The following is a 20,200-nucleotide window of genomic DNA, read 5'->3' as shown; positions in this document are numbered from 1 at the left end:
TGAAGGGAAGTAGAGATAAAGGAAAAGAATGGTTCCTAATGGATATTTCACATCCTTCTAGAACAGTTGAGACGGTTTCTATCGTGCCGTCCGCTAACTCTACTTCGTATTTCATATCAAGGGTTTTGATAGGCATATTTAGTAGTTGGCAAAATTTCTGGTCTACAAAGGATTTATCAGCGCCAGAATCGAATAGTACTCTTGCAAATATATTATTTACGAGAAAAGTACCTGTAAGCACGTTGTCGTTCTGGACCGCTTCCTTTGCATCCATGCGAAAAACTCTCGCATTTGACTTCTTTGTTTCTTCCGCCTTCTTGGCATACTTAGGGCAGTTACTCTTGATGTGCCCTTTTTCATTACAACCATAGCAGGTTGCATCCTTGATCTTTTTGCACTCCACAGTCTTATGATCCTTGGACTTGCATAGTCCACAGGAAGGAGTCTTTGATTGCGACTGTGAGCTCGATGCAAATATGCATTTCCCAGAGTGGGGTTTCTTGCAGATTTTGCAGTTGGGCCTTTCACCAGTTTGCCCATCCTTCTTTACCTCCGACCCTCTTTTGCCTTCACCGCTCCCACGGTGCTTCTTCCCTGATCTTCGTGAGGTATCATCCTCACGTTTTCTCTTCTCAGCCTCCTTGTTCCTTAGTGTCCTCAGGCGGACATCATCTAAAGTTAGAGACAAGGAGAGGTCAGTAACTGACCTGAAGGTCGTCGGCCGAGAGGCCTTTACACTCGCCTTTATTGCGGGCTCCAAGCCCCCAATGAAACTGGCGATTCTTCGAGGTTCTGGTGTCACAAGGTATGGGACCAGACGAGACATTGTATTGAAGCTCGTCAAATATGCCTGGCAGTCCAGGTTCGTCATCACCAGTGACACAAAGTCAGCCTCGATCTTCTCAACCTCATGCTGAGGGCAGTAGTTTTCCTTAATGAGAGCAATAAATTCCTCCCATGTCATCTTATACAAAGCAGACTTACCAGATGCCTGCACCAACGCCCTCCACCATGCCAGGGCCTCGCCCTTAAAAGACTGGGACACATACTTCACCACATCCCTCGCTGCACACCCGCTGATGTCCACAATAGTGTCCATCTCATCTAGCCAGGTGATACAATCAACAGCACCTTTCTCCCCCGTAAATTCCCGGGGCTTACAAGATACAAAGTATTTGTAAGTGCAACCCTTAGCATTTGATGCATCAGTATATTCTCTATCGCGATGAACGCTGTTCTCAGTGGACGAGTGTTTGTCGTCATCTTTCTTGGGTTCAGAGGGTGGTTTGGAGTGTGTCTTTGGTTTAGAGGGTGGTTTTGACACGGTTCTGCCTTGGGACTCAGTATATTGACGATCAAGAGCTGCCTGAACAGCATTGTCAATCAGAGCCTTCAGTTGTGCGCCTGTCAAATGCACTGGCGTATTGTCGTAGTCATCATCATTAGTATGGCTATTCTCTCCGTTGGGATCCGCCATTGTAACTTGAATCTGTTACAGAAGATAACAAAATTTTATTTAGGAGATTATTATATAATCGTCTTTTATGACAATTTGTCAACCATGGTACAGAGACCATATTTGGTTAACTTATTATTTCATTACATATTAGGATTTGAATATATCCTATTTCAGCTATATAAATAGTATTGGCGGCATAAAGCCTAATCATGATGATGTTTTATAATATTAGCCGAGATTTCAGAGAATCAAAGGCATAGAGATTTGAACCGTAGTTCCTTTACCTCTTTCTGACAGGGAGTCATAGACCACCACTGTCCTTTGTCGTTATAAGACAATTATTACGGCCCATAGGCACTACACCTCTAATGGATGTTTTAATATAGTTGACCCGTAGGCACTACATCTCTAATGGATGTTTTAATATGGTTGGCCCGTAGGCACTACATCACTAATGGATGTTTTAATATGGTTGGCCCGTAGGCACTACATCACTAATGGATGTTTTAATAATATTGGCCCGTAGGCACTACATCACTAATGGATGTTTTAATATGGTTGGCCCGTAGGCACTACATCACTAATGGATGTTTTAATAATATTGGCCCGTAGGCACTACATCACTAATGGATGTTTTAATATGGTTGGCCCGTAGGCACTACATCACTAATGGATGTTTTTAATAACATTGATCACCTTTATTGGTGATTTAACCCATGATTTATAAATCATTTAGTTGGGTTTTGAAATCCTTAAAGGATTATTGTATAAGAATGACGTGCGTGATTTTAACGAATCACATCTGCCATGATTGTTAACATGCGTACAGAGGTTAACAGGGAATCAGAATCTTTTCAATTAGGTCGTACCATCTTGACTGGATCTTAAAAGACACCAAGCTAGGTTTCACCTTTTAAGATTCTTTATTTAGGCAGATCAATATAAAAGGAATGGTTTTGATTTATTTTATACATATTAAAACAAAACTCATAACATACATTCCATAATCTCAAATACAATTACATATCGCCCTAAACGGGTCTTTCAGATAGTACATACCTCCATAGAGGTTTAAAATAAGTGACAAGTCCACGCAGGGACTAATACAAGATAGGTGTCCATGTAAGGACTAAAAGATAAGTCCACGTAGGGACTGAAATACGATAAGTGTCCACGCAGGGACTTATTTCAAAATAGAAATTACATTAGTACAACTATTAAGGGCTAGTGGTCACGTTTCTTCTTTTTGCCCTTTAGTAGATTCGCTAAGCCCTTGAGAAATCCTCGGTGGCTCTTTTTCTCTTCTTCGAACTCTCTCTCCACACGATCTAGTCGATGGAGTATCTCTTCCTGTTCAGGAGGAGAAAATCGTGGTTGTGGCGCTTGATGCGGAACTGGAGGTCTGGGAGGTATTGGATACCCATGAGCTGAGTAGTCCGGTGGTCCCATGTTTCCGTGTGCTCCGTCAGGGTAGCGCGCATTATATCTTGCTGACACCACATATGGGTCTCGCTCATAGCCGTAGTTGTATTGTGCTTGTGACGGTTCGAACGGGTTGTAAGCCGTTGGACCCGTGTAAGCAGGTATGGGTTGGTCATACCCAAATGGTGGCGAATTTTGTGCAGCTGGTGCGGAGTTCGCCTCCTGTATAGGACTTGAAGGTCCTTCTTCTCGTAGTGGCGGATAGTGGCTACTACTAGAATGTCGAGGAGTGCTGAAGTGGATACCCCCTCCTCCTCGTGTAGACATACGAGCATTTGTCCTCCTACGCCTTGGCGGATCAGGTATTACTGGTTGTGCCGGTGGCGGAGGTGGTGGTGTAACTGCCTCAAAGCGTGAATCCTCAAAGGGATCCTGTGGATGTCGCGGTTGTTGAGATGTCTGTTGGGGTGGCGTGTAGTACCACTCATGTCGGTCAAACAACGCTTGGAAACTGTCTGGTCCCTGATAGGGTGTGCATGGAAGGATGACCCATCAGAGACTTCTATCGGATGCGTGGGCGTACCACGAGCTGGTTCAGTAGGATCCTCATCTTCCTCCATGGGATCTTCAGAAAAGTGGTCTTGTGGCCCTAGTGGAACAAAACCTGAAGGTTCCTGTATGTAGTCAGCCGAATTAAACTGACCTATGTAGTATGGAGTAGGGTCGTCATAATTCCGGGTCGATACCGAACGTTGTAGAGGTATGAAGGAAGGTTGTGGGTTGTTGGGATCATTCTCTGAGTTTGGTCCAAAGGAGTGCCGATAGGATGGCGTCGAGCTGTGTGAAGTGGAATGCCTCGCGGGTTCGTAAAGATCTCTTCGTCGTTGTGGTTCTTCACTCCGTGTCATCGAAGGATGTCTTGTACCAGATGGTCCAGCTTCGTTATCGTGATGTGTCACGACTTCTCCTCTGCCTCTTCTTCCCCTTCCTCTTCCTCGGAATATAATAGGTGGCATTTTCCTGCTCCAAAACTTATTAAAAATCGAATCGAAAATAAAGACAAAAAGGAGTATTAATCCGAATTTGTCCTAAGTTATTGTCTAGACTCAAGTAGGTGCAATTGTGTCATTGAGATTAAACACCATAGGATAGTGTTTAATTCGCTCAACGTTGGCTCTGATACCAACCTGTCACACCCCGGTTTCCACGTGTTTCACCGGTGGGCCCGGTGGGGGATTACCGTGACGATGTTGGCAACAATATAGTCAAACCACACAATTATATAATGCACAGCGGAAGCTTAAGATAAATATATAAACTTCAACCTCTGGTTGTAATATCAAATGTATTACAGAAGTTGAATATATCCACAGCGGATCAAAATAAATAAATATTGTTCATTCAGATACGGCATCGAGTTTGCGAGACTATTCGTGATGCTTAGGCAGCTAATACCAGCCAATTTCGTCTAGTACCTGCACTTAATCTTTTTGGGGAAAATACGTCAGTTTACACTGGTAAATACATTCAACTGACACATTTGAAAATGTTTATTAAAATTGATTTGAATGCACAAGGCACAAACTCTTTTATAACTTGGGAAAATTATAATAAAATCTTGTGAACGTTTTACATGTTCTTTTATGCGTTCAGTAGCCCGGGTCGTGCCGGGTTAAAGATTTATAGACACACCACATTGCGTAAAACCGTAGTATAAAAACCAACGGCTACGTCTTTTAATTTAATGTCGACACTTTATACCGGGTGTACGCCTACACCGGGATGTCGATGGTCGTGGCCATTTCGTAAAATGATGCCAAGGATATCCGGGACAACGGTCATTAAACCCCCCAAAGGCTTATAAGAAACAAAACTGTTTAAATGAGCCGATCATATTATTTAATTAACCACCTAAGCGATGGAAGAATACAATGCTCAATCAAGCGGTATTAATATACCGTAACCCAAGCCCATATAGGGGAAATAAGTTAAAGTATTTACCTTTGCAAGTATATTTCCTTAATTTGGATTAAATCACCGATAGCTTTTACTGGGGCTCCTAATCTGGAACGAAGGTTTTAATTAACCTCTTAGAATCCTAACGAGTCTTTATAATGGCCGTAGCCTAGACCGGTTGGTTCCGATATATATAGATATGGTTTAATCGCGCGAAAACGGCGAAAACCGAGAATGGAGTGTGATTCTGACCCAACAAGTTCAGAGACTTGTTTTATATGGGTTTATGGTTCACACTCTGGACTTTGGGGTTCAAATAATATAATTTGACCCGTATCGGCTAATTTATGAAAACTAGTTTCATAAGCCGAACCGTGCGCTCAATAGGCGAAACGGTTAACCATGAGAGTCGTACGCTTATTTCCTAAGTCAATAAGCCTTAAAGAGGTTGTGGTATCAGTAGGATACCTCCCATGACGCCCGTAACGAGTTTAAGTTAATATTACGCCCCGTAGGGGTTTTCGGTCATTTTAAAGACTTTAAAAGGGCTTTTCGAGTTCTACAGGAAATCTGAGTTTCCCAAACAGCTTATAAAGCTTAAAATACTTTATTTATTATTTAAAACCAGTAGCAACTGGAATCGGGTCAAAAGACCTTGTAGAACTCATGTTTTGGCCGAAAAGGGCATATTCGGTATTTACCGAACCGTAGCCATAACCGCAGGTTATGAGCGAGGTAAAAATTATTAAAAATCTTTAAAATTCCCAAAATATTATTTTAATACAGTGGGTAAAAGTTTTGGTGACGAAATCTTGGTTTAGATAGGTGTTATGCTAATTGCGCCGTTAATTACTAAAGTTTACTTTAAATGCGCCATTTAGCATAACTCTCATTCTAGACCTCGGATTGACGTGAAACTTTAAGGACATGCTTATAATTTACTAAGCAAGGTTATGGTCCGTTCACGTGTCCGAAATACTCGTTTTATTTTCGAAAGGCCGTTACGGTCAACTTTTAGGCGAATGACGGAAATGCGCAAAAGACTCGGATAACTCATGAACCGATCACAGAGGTTTATACCAACATGTGACCTGGTCCTAAGAGAGTCCTAAGGCATATCTATACCTCACTAAAACGGGTCAGAACTGAAGTCAAAGCAAAAGTCAAACTTTTGCGACATTCGGCTCCGAACCGGTTCAATATAGCAAATGGTCGATTCAAACGAGCGCAAACAAGTTTATAAACTTAATATCATATTTTATGAGTGTCAAAACAGGTTTCTTAGTATGTACATTACAGATTATGCATAAATCGCTAAAATAGCTTTCTGTTGACTTTTTAACCGCACGTTTGACTCGATATTTGACATAGTTAGAGTGGCGATCAGGGGGAACCCTTTTAGAGGTTTATTACCCACATAATTACCTACTCAAAACTACTTTTGATCCGTCATAAGACTGAACCATTTGCAAGTTATTGTAATGACAACCGTTAGTTACGACGGTTGTGTTTATGAGCTATAACTATGGAAAGGTATGACCAAAATGGTTATGAACGACTTACAGAAGTGTGTTCTTGCTTATAGAGCAGAGATGGATGCTAGAGAGCTCTTAGAATGATCAGATGGAAGTGTTTGTGTTGTGGTGAATGTTATGAACCAATGTGGCTATTTATAGTGTTCAAAAACCTTCAAGATCATTACAACACATGCTACACTTGATCATGGATCATGGGCAGGTGTCCCTAAGTGGTATGGGTCGAGTAGGGGGCACCCATGCTCCATTAATTGGTTGTTTGATCGTTCAAAAGCTCCAAAAGGCAAGAAGTTACAACTTTCTGCATCTGGGCACTTTACGCGACCCGCATGGAAGTCCCATGCTTGTTTAACGCGGGTCGCCTGATATTCAAATATCAGGTGCATATTTTAGGAGGCTCGCGACCCGCCTACACTTAGGCGATTACTTAACGCGGGTCGCGAGAGGCCTGTTTTTCAGATTTTTAAAATCTTTTGAAATGATTACGAAATCCTGGTAATTAATAACGAAATCTTTCGTAATGATTTACCTGACCTTTCGGGTTTGAAGGGGTAACTTTGCGGTTTGGCCCTCGGTTATTTACCGATAGGGGCCTCGTGTTATTTACCCGCATTATAAAGTCCCCGGTTAGTTTATTAATTATTTGGAAAGCCTTAACTTTCACTGTTGACGCTTTTAACCCTTCTCATACGAATTCGAGTATAACTTTCTCGTTTTAAGACGGAACTTCGCGGAATTTATATAGTATATTCTAGTGAGCGTATAATACTGCTACGAAGCCTTGGGAACGTTAAAGGGTCACTCAGAGGTAATATTAACATGTTGACACAGTTAACCCCTGTAGCTCGTAATCTCTCACTTTCTTCCGCGTTTCGCTTCCGTACGATTTATGATTTATTCGTTTGAAGGTACAAGCATTTATTCAGGGTTATTATACAGTATATTTACCCTTGTTGACATTTATAACCCTCGAATTTATATACTTTCAAGGTTTGTCAAAATTAGTCCTTTATTTATTATGGATGCCACGTGTAATCAAATGACACGTGTTAACACATCATTGGACACAAAAATTCGAGGTGTTACACCTAGATTGTCAGTATACTGGTCCTCTTAAATTTTCACACAAAGTTCAACTGTTTCGAGATACGATGTTAATGTTTTAAGTACTTGAACTTATTCGCGTGTCCCACCTCAGAATATACTCCCGTATCCAGACTTCTATATTCAGTCTTACAGGTGAATGTACACTAGTAATATCTGTAAATGGGTAAATGCGAGACCATGAGAGCTCAGGTTAGAACTTCCGTTCAGACAAAGAGATGATGGCTCGACTTTAAGGTGTGTCCCATTTGGGGATCTTTTCTTCACAACACATGATTAGCATTTTGCAATGTTTCATCATTTTTTGTACTGAGGGCTAGCTTTAAGATTAAAGCATTTGCAAAGCATTATACGAGGACTAGGCTATTGCTCCCGCAAAATCAGAAGTCCAGGTATAATACCCCAGATATTACCACGCACAAAGACCTAGTATGTCAGAAATAGAAAATCTTTCAAACAAGTTTTCGGGGGTTACCCATATATCCGAGAGATGTTCCCCACGAGATAAGTAAGTATAGATTTTTAGGTCTATATCTCGAAAACAATCTACTAAATGTGCAAAAACCTACTGGCACATCCTCCGTGAGATCGTTTATCACATTTTGACACTTCAATTCTTTAGCGTGCTGTGATAGTCCACTGATGTACTATTATTTCCTCTTTTCTCAACAAAACTCATTTTGAATATTTCAAATGTTTTTGGCTTTTATAGATTTTATCATGTTTTTGAATTTTTCAAATTTTCAAATGTTTTTGGATTTTCTGATTTTCTGAAATTTCTTACTCCCCCTAAAATTCAAAACCATTTAAGAGAAATTTGAAAACAAACTGTACAAGCAATATTGACAACTGATATTGAATCACTTCAATTCGCCATCCACTTGGCTTAACAATCAGAACTTCTCCTAACAACAAACTATTTTCCCATTATGATTTCAAAACACTTAAGTTTGTTTTAATCAAAATGGTTTTTCTGTAAAAAATTAGTTTTGTTGATTTTACCACTTGTAGGCATGGGGTTTCATCACATTGTTTAACAACATACCACATGTAGGATTACATCAAGTTCAACTTAATGACCTTGATTAACCACTTGTAGGAACAAAACAATAACCACTTGTACCACTTGTAGGTTATTCACAAACACAATTTACCAAGAATGATGCCGATTCATGCTCCACGCTTACCAACCTGGGAGCTCCGGCAAGTCAGGGTTTTTCAAGTAGCGAGATTCTCCCAAGCCTGACGGTCCTTGGGAGATTCCGAGTTACTAACACTCGGTTGCTTACCTTCCATCTTCTTCTTATAGAATTCCTTAACCCCTTTGACCTTCCCGTCAATCATTTTCCCAAAAATATGTTTCACTTTGGGGTTAAAGGCTTTTTCAATATCAAAAATTTTCTTTTCAAAAAAAAATTGATTTGAAATTTCAACTTTACCAACTTTTTTCTTAAAATTCTCAGCCCGCAGTGGTGGAAAGTTTGCATCATCCACAGTTGGTACTGAGTTTTCAACATCTTTTTCAACAAATGACTCCTCTGACTTTGTGGAGTCAGATTCATTGTCAGAAGATAGCTCCTCTGATTTTCTCGAATCAGAATCATCGCTAGAACTTTTTCCTGAACTTTTAATCACCCATTTTTGATTATTCATATTACCTTTTCTTTTCAAAACATTCTTCGAACATTCACCAACCTCAAATATTGAGTTTTCAAACCATTAAATTTTCTAGTTGGAAGTTCGGTTTTCTCAACAACTTTTTCTTTCAGTTTATCAGAGACTCCCTGTTTTGTTTGAATTCCCTTTGGACAATTCCTGGCAATGTGACCAACTATATGACAGTTAAAACAGATCCTCGTCTTCTTCTTTTGAGCAACTCCATGCTTCATTTCTTCTTGCTTTTTTACAAGGAACTCTTAGTTTGATTGTTTCCAGAATGGACTCTTTTCTTCCTCTTCAGCAGAAGTACCTGAAACAAATACAGTTTTTGGTTTATAAGTTTTTTCATTTTTATAATTTTTCGGTGGAACATAACCTAAACCCTTCTTTTTGAAATTACCGTTATGGTTTGGTTTCTTTCGATAACCTGAACCAGAACTGTAACCATTTTTCTTGTTTTCTCTTTGTTGAACTCTTGAGGTGTAAGGACTTGGTTTTTTAGAAAGATTTAAATCTTTTATTTCAGAAATGTTAATTTCTGTTAGTTTGAAAACCTTTTTGATCATTTCTGTTTTAACACCTCTTATTGAAAGTTCACTATCAGAATATAATTTGGCTGAATCAATCAAAGTATATGCCACTTTGATTGGTTCGTCATTTAAATTAGATTTCGACAACATGAATTCTTTATTGTAAACCCGTTTGCTTTGTTTGACTGATGAACTCGACATGTCGGACTTAGATTTTGACTCTGATTTGGACTCCGGTTTTGACTCTGACTTTGACTTTGACTCCTCCGTTTCATCTTTATCTAACACCTGATCGACCACCTTTTTTATTAACTCGGACTCATGATCAGTATCGGAAGACGTAAATGTGACATCAATACTGTCAGGCAAATTATCTGTAGACTCAGACTCCCACTGTAAATTTGTTGCCTTTTTTACTCTTTCTGAATTTGGATTTCGTGGAGAATATCCATTTTCAATCGGGGATGGACACTTTTGATAACCAGCACTTGTTGTCTTACCAGAAGTCTTTTCTTCAGACTTCTTTTCTTCAAATTTCTTCTCTTCAGATTTTTCTTCTTCAAGTGTCCTCATGTCTTCTACTATAGGGTAAATCCTATCAACAACAAAAGTAGAGCATGAGTAACTTTTTAATAATCTATTCACTCTCTCGGTTTCTATTCTCTGGATTTCCAATTTCTTTTCAAGCTCAGCACACATCTCAGTGTAATAGTTCACATTATCTATCTGTCTCATGTATGCTCCTTTGAGTGTCTTCATGGCTATCGTTTGTTCACTGCTAGACTCGTTGTATTGATTCATGGCTTTGTTTAAGACATCATATGATTCTTTTAGCATGTTCAAGTTGTGAATCAATTCATTGTTTTGTTTCTTCAAAATCTCACAGCTTTCACAATTCTCGGACACTTTTTCAGCAACAACTTCCTCTTTAACCTCAAACTCTGGAATTTCTTTATCTTTCTTCTTTATTTCACGAACCTCTTCCTCAACTTTCACCTCTTTCTTGCCAAAACGCTTTCTTAATCTTTCTGCCCAATAATCATCAAAAAGACCATTTTCTTTATTATCTTTAACAAGTTGAGCGACAAAAACTTTGTGATCTGAAGTTTTGTTAGGATTATAATCATCCCAACTAAAATCTTTCCAACTGAAACCTTCTGGAAGTCTTTCATCACCTTGATCTATCAAACAAGCTTTACTATCGGCTGAAATATATTTATCCCAATTGAAGTCTTTTGAAGAACTTCCCTAATCTTGATTAACAAGACAAGCTTTCTTTGAATCTTCAATCTTTTGAGCATGTGCAGTTTGTGATTGTTGTTGGTGTGGTTGTTGAGCTACTTGATGATCAATCGCTTTTCGATAGTAGTCATTGTTTCCAAAGGGATTTTGAGCTCCACTAGCTTCACGATTTGTGCACTCCCTCTTGAAATGCCCCTTTTCCCTGCAACGGAAACAAGTAACTTTAGATTTATCAAATCCTAAAGTAGAAACATTTGCATCACGGAAGTCGTCTCTTCCCGTGATCTGTTTAAACTTTTCAGCTCTCCTCAACACGCTCGCCAGACACCATATTATATCCATTAATTCCATCTCCTCAGCATCGATCTGATCGTAATCCTCTTTTGTCAACATTGGATTTCTGATCCTTCCTGCCACTAAGCTTCCATATGACTCTAGCACAGTCACCAACAGAGACATATGACTTTTGGCAACTTCTTCTGAGTAATTTTGATCATTTTCCAGATTTAGAACAATGTTGCACTGAAGAACTTTCCCACTCTTGGTTGATGAAAAATGTGGATCAAATGACGGATATGAAGAAAATCCCATTATGCTGCTTGATCCATGAGATGAACTTTCAGAAGAACTCTTTACATTGAATGCAGTTTCGATCTTTGGTGAAAGGTTGGTTTTATCACTAACACCACCTTTGTAGTACAAACCAATGTCTTGTTCTCCATCATAATTCTTCATTCTCGCAATCTTTTTTTGTTCCATCTCTTGAGCTTCAAGCTGTTTAATAAACCCACTCAGGTGTGAGTTAGCAGTAATACAAAATTACCTTTTTCTATATACTTTGTATTTCCAAAATAATTAGTATATTATAAATAATTATATAATACATAGAGTAAATTAATAAACAATTGGTACAGTTAAATTGTAAGTTTTAAGTTTGTTGTATGATTTTAGACATTTTCAATATTATACGTTAAAATATTGTTAAAACAACACATAGTTGCAAACATACGCTTATACTTTCTTATTTTTCTCATACCTCTCCCGAATGAGAGAGAAGTTCTCGAACCTTTCGCTTTGTTAACTTCTCTTCTCAACTCGGGAACAATTATTTCTATATGGCACAGATCATCAAGGCACGAACAACTGTGCTTCTTAGAATGGGGTCTTTCAGAATATGATTACAATGTTTCAATTGTTATTGATCAAGGAAATAAAAAAGGAAGTTGATTGTGTGCGTGATGCCTAACAAAAAGGAAATATGATTCAACAGGTGCCACGCTACCTTATGCATCAGTGGCATTTTTGCTCTAGACAACTCAATATGTACAGCCGTGGGTGAAACCATATAAGTAGAACTTCCAAGAACTTGAAGATCAAATCATCAAACTATGATTAAAGTGAAATGGAAAAAATAAGTAGTTTAAAAAGAGCTGTAGAACAAACTATGAAATGTAGCATAATCTGCTAAAAACAAGAATAGGGAGGCAAATGTTGTTTTTCATACTAACCTCAATAAATGAGGCCATCGATACACTAGAACTTAATAGACTGAAGCAGATTAAAAAACTTAAAAACTAAAACAAGGTATCACAAACAGTTAAAAAAGACGCTTAAAAACGTATCATGTCTTAAATTTGTAAAATGAAATCAAACTATCAGATGCGGATAACAAAAATAATCAGTCTTTGATACCAAAGATGGTTAACACAGACATAATAAACCAAAAACGATCTCACTTCAATGGAATAAACGTTAAAGAGTGGGTAGCACCAATATCGCTTCACAGGCTTGTATGAAATTAAGAACTGAGCAAGGTAGTGGTCGATCATTTCAGGCTTAATTTCAATCTAGTTGAATGTCTTGCCATTGTAAACACCGACAACACTCCCGATCATTTCTGGAACGATGATTATGTTTCACAAGTGGGACTTCACTAGCTCTGGCTTCTCACCGGCTGGTGCCTCACGTTTCTATACAAATAGCATTAACATTCAGCAAATGTATAATATGAATACAAACAACACAAATATTTTCCGTATTGAAGAACAAATAAACACAAATTATCAACCATACAAGAAGCATGATATATTAACAGGATATATCTACATTAAAGAGAATATAACAAAACTACCTAAGCAATTCAAAACATTAAAATTCAATGATAACTTTCTATTAACATTTCGACTACTGTAATCATATTTGTTACCAATACAATAATCGCATCCTTCTAAAGCATGCAAACAAACAAACACAAGTTTTCAAAAAGAGAGATTAATTACAAGATGTTTTTAAAAAAAAATAACAAAACTACATAAACAAGCTAGATCATTATAATTCAATGCAAAGTTGCTCAAAGCACATTTCAGAACAAGCACACTTATATGCAGTTTCCAGAACAAAACTACATAAACAAGCTAGATCATTATAAATAACAAAACTACATAGTTACCAAAACAATTATATGCAGTTTCCAGAACAAGCAAACAAACACAAGTTTATAATGTTCTAATCTAAATATAAAAACAAAGTGTTTAAATATAAAAAAATAGAACAAAACCTAATAAGCCAATTCAAATTCATATTACTCATGGCTAAGTTTCTCATAACATTCAAGGTAAATATAATCAAATAGCCTACAAAATGAACATATGAAAGATAAAAAATAGACGTATATCAAATTTCTAGTTTTAAATTGACAATTAGAATAGGTTTCTATGGTAAGAACATAAACAATATAACTAGTACAAAACAAACTCAAAAAATAAAATGCAGAACCCTAGTTTCAAGTAATTTGATATAATCTAAAACAAATTAGTAACAAAACAAATACATTTCATTACAAAATAATTAAAAAAAAAAGCATACAGCTTTGCGGAGCTTCTTGACTAAAGTCATAGGCTTCCTCTTCAAACCTCTCTGAAACCTATAAAACCACAAATTCAATTAAAAAACAAATCGATTCAAATTCACAATCACTTTACGAAAATGAAAACAAACCTTCTGCGAGCACGAGCAGTTGTCACACCCCGATATTTCCACATAATTCGGTGGGCCCGATAGGGAGTATCGTGACGTAATTGATATCATCATAGTCAAATGATCACAGTTATAGCACAGCGGAAGTCTTGGATTAAAAATATCATTACAAACCAAAATTTAAAGTACGGAAATAATAACTATACAAACGGTTGTAAACGGATCCACAGGCGGATCTTAAATAAAATATAAAACAAGTGTTCGACAGATTTAAGGCATCACGGACTTGCAAGATCCACTATTTAACGCCCGGTAGCTTCCAGCCTATTTCGTGTAGTACATGTCACTTAATCTTTTGAAAATACGTCAGTTTACACCGGTAAATACAATTAATCGACTCTTTTAAAAAGTGTTGAGAAAATTGGTTTAGGTGCCCAAAGCACTAAAAATCTTTTATAACTTGCGACAGTTATAATTATAATCTGGTATACAGCTTTATATGTTTGTCGTACGCTTAGGGCCCGTGATAGAAGCCGAGACATGATTAATAGACACACCACTAATATAAACCCACAAGGAGTTATCCCCAACAAGTGGGTATATCTTTTTACATACGCAACTGTCAGGTGTATGCCTACACCATGTGCTTAAGTCGTGGCCATTTACAAATGAAATAAGCCGAGGATATCCAGGACACAGTCATATTAACCCCCATTTGTTTATGTTATCAAACAATACAGATTAAAACGGGTTATGCGGATTTGTTAGTCACAATCCGACCAAGTGATCCCATACCCGACAAAGCGGTAATAATTTACCGTACCCCAAGCCTGTATAAGGGAAAATAAGTTAAAAGTATTTACATGAGTTTTTAAATGCGAGATTTATCTACTCAGCCGTATAATGTTCTCAGACTAGTGAAAGTAGCTTTTATCGGGGCTCCTAATCTGGAACGAAGGTTTATTAACCTATTATATTATTAACGGGTCTTATTTAAGTTGTAGACTTAGACCGGTTAGTTTAAAGAAAGATTTACGGTATGAAACGCTAGATTAAGCGATGACCGGAATGGAATGTAATTTAGACCCAACAAGTATGGAGACTTGTTTTTTATATGGGTAAACTAAATACATTCTGGATTTTGAATTTTAAATGATGAGTTTAGACCCATTTCGACATAATCCGGAATGTATTTAGTTTACCCATATAAAACAAGTCTCCATAGTTGTTGGGTCTAAATTACATTCCATTCCGGTCATCGCTTAATCTAGCATTTCATACCGTAAATCCTTCTTTAAACTAACCGGTCTAAGTCTACAACTTAAATAAGACCCGTTAGTAATCTAATAGGTTAATAAAACCTTCGTTCCATATTAGAAGCCCCGGTAAAAGCTACTTTCACTAGTCTGAGTACATTATACGGCTGAGTAGATAAATCTCGCATTTAAAAACTCAGGTAAATACTTTTAACTTATTTTCCCTTATACGGGCTTGGGGTATGGTAAATTATTACCGCTTGGTCGGGTATGGGATCACTTGGTCGGATTGTGACTAACAAATCCGCATAACCCGTTTTAATCTGTATTGTTTGATAACATAAACAATTGGGGGTTAATATGACTGTGTCCTGGATATCCTCGGCTCATTTCATTTGTAAATGACCATGACTTAAGCACGGGGTGTAGGCATACACCTGACAATTGCGTATGTAAAAAGATATACCCACTTATTGGGGATAACTCCTTGTAAGTTTATATTAGTGGTGTGTCTATTAATCATGTCTCGGCTTCTATCCCAGGCCCTAAGCGTACGACAAACATATAAAGCTGTATACAATATTATAATTATAATTGTCACAAGTTATAAAAGATTTTTAGTGCTTTGTAAACAACGACAACACTCCCGGTCATTTCTGGAACGATGATCATGTTTCACAAGTGGGTCTTCACTAGCTCTGGCTTCTCACCGGCTGGTGCCTCACGTTTCTATACAAATAACATTAACATTCAGCAAATGTATAACATGAATACGAACAACACAAATATTTGTCGTGTTGAAGAAAAAACAAACACAAATTCTCAACCATACAAGAAGCATGATATATTAACAGGATATATCTAACTTAAAGAGAATATAACAAAACTAACTAAGCAGTTCAAAACATTAAAATTCAATGATAACTTTCTATTAACATTTCGACTACTGTAATCATATTTGTTACCAATACAATAATCGCATCCTTCTAAAGCATGCAAACAAACAAACACAAGTTTTCAAAAAGAGACAGATTAATTACATGATATTTTAAAAAAACAAAAAATAACAAAACCACATAAACAAGCTGGATCATTATAATTCAATGCAAAAGTTGCTCAAAGCACATTTCAAAAAAGTGTAAACATAATGGTTACCAAAACAATTATATACAGTTTCCAGAACAAGCAAGCAAACACAAGTTCATAATGTTCTAATCTAAATATAAAAATAAAGTGTTTAAATATAAAAAATACAACAAAACCTAATAAGCCAATTCAAATTCATAATACTCATGGCTAAGTTTCTCATAACATTCAAGGTAAAGATAATCTAATAACCTACAAAATGAACATATGAAAGATAAAAAACAGAAGTATATCAATTTTCTAGTTTTAAATTGAGAATTAGAATAGGTTTTTATGGCAAGAACATAAACAATATAACTAGTCCTAAAAAAACTCAAAAAATAAAATGTAGAACCCTAGTTTCACGTAATTCGATATAATCTAAAACAAATTAGTAACAAAACAAATACATTTCATTATAAAATGATTAAAAAAAGCATACAGCTTTGCGGAGCTTCTTGATTAAAGCCATAGGCTTCCTCTTCAAACCTCTCTGAAACCTATAAAACCACAAATTCAATTAAAAAACAAATCGATTCAAATTCACAATCATTTTACCACAATGAAAACAAACCTTCTGCGAGCACGAGCAATGAAGAGCTTAACAAGCTCATCAGTAGACATATCAAGTAGAGCATCCAAATCCACTCCTCTGAACGAAAACTTCTTAAACGTTCTCTTCTTCGGTGCTCCGGCTGCCGCAACGTCAACTTCAACATCCGCCTGCAACAACAGAAGAAGAGGATTATGATGATTAGATTGAATTTGTAGAAGGAAATTGATAGCATTGTAACGGGGAATAGGATTACCATTGTAGAGTTGTTGAAGAAACTACTGATGCTGCTGCTGATCTGAAAGAAACAAGAAGGCTATGGTTTGGTTATTTAGGTATTGTTGTATATAAAGAGGGCTTAGGGTTTGGACAAGTATTGTTGGGCCTGGTTTTATTTTTTAAGTATAGTTGGGCTTAGAGTATAAGTAATATTTCGCGCTAGCTAAGGCCCAAACAACTCAACGACCATATCGACGCCCTAACAACTGTCCATACATACTATATTAAAAAGGATATGTTAATTTTTAGTGTACCTAACTTCAAGTAATGTAAGTTTCCAAAAAGCATATAACTAACTTTGAGTAAATTGCCAAAATCGTCCATGAGGTTTGGGCATACTTGTCATTTTCATCCAAAACAACTTTTTTGTATAATATAGTCCCCCACTTTTGGGGTTTTTTTGCCATTTTCATCCAAACATCTAATGTGATTTATTTTTTCTATCAAACATTTAGATGAAAATGGCAAAAAATCTCAAATCTCAGGGATGATTTTGGCAAGAAAGTCAGACGTTTGGGTGAAAATGACAAAAAATCCCAAAAGTGAAGGACTATATGATACAAAAAAGTTGTTTTGGATGAAAATGGCAAACATACCCAAGCCTCCGGAACAATTTTGGCAATTTACTCACTAACTTCACTTGTAACTTTGGATGTAAGCTTTACGACTATAATCAATCACAACTTCCTCCATCCACCAAAACTATTTACACTTATCGACCACAAACTACAACTCGAACTCCACGAGGATACATTAAGTTTGCATAAAATAAAAAACAACAAAGATATTATATGTGTTTACAAGTTTTTGGCCCTATCAACAAAGCTAAATGTATAATTTATGTTTGTTTTGTATTTGAATTGCTTTCTGTGTTTTTTTTATCTTTTTATTTCAAAGAGGTTTTGAGGTTCTTGAATTGTTAGATTTCTTTTAGTAAATTGTGTTTCACGCACAAATGAGTTTCTGATAAAATCAAATCCTGTTGTTTTTTTACTAGTTTAAAATTCTCTCGCTCGTGAAGAATGTGCTTGGCAAAAATCTAGTCTAAAATAGACATCAATGTGCAAATCTTAGATTTCATATACTCAAGTTTACTGAAAATTAAATATTCAAAACTTTTGCAGCCACTTAACCAATTCAAACTCTAAAAGTGATAAAGAAGAGGAGGAATCAAGTGAGAAAACCACATTCCTTTTAAAGTGGATCTCTCTTCAATCTGCTTCACTCACTTTCTATATATAACAGTAGCAAACTGCAGCTTTTAGAATAACATGTAATAAGCAAAATGTATTTAAGTTTAAATCAATTTTACACATGGTCCATCTGTGTAATTAACTCTTACGTAAAAATAACATGTAATAAGCAAAATGTATTTAAGTTTAAATCAATTTTACACATTGTCCATCTGTGTAATTAACTCTTACGTAAAAGTAACATGTAATAAGCAATGTTTTTAAACCCGGACCGGGCGGGCCGGAAGCATCATCGGGCCGGTTCTTATATTTAACCCGTTTCAACATCGACCCGGATGTTCGTCTGGTTAAGGTCGGGCCGTTTTTTTTAATTAAAAAATGTCCTAAATGATCTCGTATATGTGCATTACAACTTACGTCTACAAAGAAGGAAGCATTTGGAGTGTTTTTGAGAGAATCCACACTAAAAGAAGGAACCGCTTAGAGCATCAAAGGCTAAGTGATCTATAGTTTTTATATATATTTTTATATAATTTATGACGTAATCCGGATCTTAAATCTGTTCGAACCGGTCGGACCGGTCCGACCTTTGACTCCGTAAGACGACCGGATCGACCTCCGGTCCGATACTGAAAACATCGGTAATAAGACTTGAAAATCACAAAAAAATTCCTTATAGTATTTTTATTATATTAAATAAATAAAAAAATAATCTTTATATTATCTGTCTCTCAACTCTAACACTTTATTCATAGTTAGATGAAAGCAAAGCTACCCGTTTTCACCCCCAACCTCAACATTATACCCTTATACAATTAACAATTTAGGTTATGTGTCATTTGTTTAAAAGTCACACCCATTAATTCATTTTATTCACACCCTTTTATTTTATTATGTATAATAACAAATAGTAACTTATGGTGACTCATAGCACTATCACAACCCTTCATTCTAAAGCCACCAAATCATTTAAAAAAGCCAGTGATTCATTCATGTATACAAAAACAAAATGCAATGAAAAAAACATGATGTCATACATACAACAACTTCGGGTAAAAAAGTTATATTATATTTTGTAAAGATAAAAAGTAACTTTAATAACCTTCAACCATCATAAACCAAACTTTCAGATTCAAAGTTAATATATACCTTATTAATCCCTATCCAAACATTCAACCCATCACTTCAAAATTAATAAACTTGCAACTTTAACCTCCCAAACATCACACCTTGCAACTTTTAACGTTCCAAATAAAATTTTCATGTCCTAAACAAATCGTCACACCCTATTATTATATACCCTATTATTTTACAAAACAAAAACTGATATCATATACCATTTCGCCTTTCTTCAAACTGACAAAAAACCCAACGTTTCGGAATCCCATTATCCTTTTGCAAATTCCATTCATCAATCGCAAACAAACAATCCATCCATCTTTATTTCCTTCACAAACGGCATCGGCGGCCTACATAGTCGTCGGAATCTTCACCCCCGCCATTATCATGTATGCCTGCTTTATCATTCCTATGAATTTAATCGACTCATACCTTGGTTAACTTGAATTCCTTGATGATTCGTCAATCATCTGCCACTTTATCTTCATTTAACGCTCTTTTTATGTATCATTTTCGTTGATATTTTGATATAATTTGTATAATTGTCACTTGCATTCCTTACTAATTGATTTATAGTCTGCCACTTAAATTTTGTTCAAGATCAACTCAAGTATATGCGTTTTCTATAATTGTGGTTATTATCCTTCTTGAATTGATATTAGGGTAACATTCCAATTCAGACGCTTAAATGATATGTCGTTAGTTTTAAATTTTGTTGAATTGTTGTCTCGATTCCGATATGCGTTAATTTTTCATACCAAACATAAAGGTTCTACGATCACGATACTAATC

The 20,200-nt window shown here is 36.5% G+C and overlaps 1 protein-coding gene and 1 pseudogene across 1 annotated transcript; both read right to left on the bottom strand.

Moving 5' to 3' along the window:
- Nucleotides 1-12,590: 12,590 nt before the first annotated feature.
- LOC110930989 lies at nt 12,591-13,987 on the bottom strand (annotated as a pseudogene).
- A 1,717-nt stretch (nt 13,988-15,704) lies between these two features.
- LOC110930990 (40S ribosomal protein S15-4) lies at nt 15,705-17,124 on the bottom strand. Its single transcript, XM_022174380.2, has 4 exons — nt 17,074-17,124; nt 16,839-16,987; nt 16,707-16,764; nt 15,705-15,868 (listed from the first exon to the last, which is right to left on the bottom strand). Exons 1-4 carry the CDS (start codon nt 17,074-17,076, stop codon nt 15,815-15,817), a joined length of 264 nt encoding a protein of 87 aa, XP_022030072.1. The 5' UTR covers nt 17,077-17,124; the 3' UTR covers nt 15,705-15,814.
- Between the last annotated feature and the right edge of the window lie 3,076 nt (nt 17,125-20,200).

This window comes from Helianthus annuus, chromosome 3 (genome assembly GCF_002127325.2).
Source record: "Helianthus annuus cultivar XRQ/B chromosome 3, HanXRQr2.0-SUNRISE, whole genome shotgun sequence".
In the NCBI taxonomy this organism is placed as follows: Eukaryota; Viridiplantae; Streptophyta; class Magnoliopsida; order Asterales; family Asteraceae; genus Helianthus; species Helianthus annuus.
The sequence above is the reverse complement of the archived record's forward strand: the minus strand, read 5'-3'. Positions and strand labels throughout refer to the sequence as shown.

What these genes read in the sequence shown, in the direction of transcription:
- LOC110930990 (XM_022174380.2), bottom strand. An exon ending in ATTGCTCGTGCTCGCAGAAG is followed by an intron (nt 16,765 to 16,838) that starts GTTTGTTTTCAT and finishes GTGGTTTTATAG; the next exon opens with GTTTCAGAGAGGTTTGAAGA. An exon ending in TCAAGAAGCTCCGCAAAGCT is followed by an intron (nt 15,869 to 16,706) that starts GTATGCTTTTTT and finishes TTATTTGTATAG; the next exon opens with AAACGTGAGGCACCAGCCGG.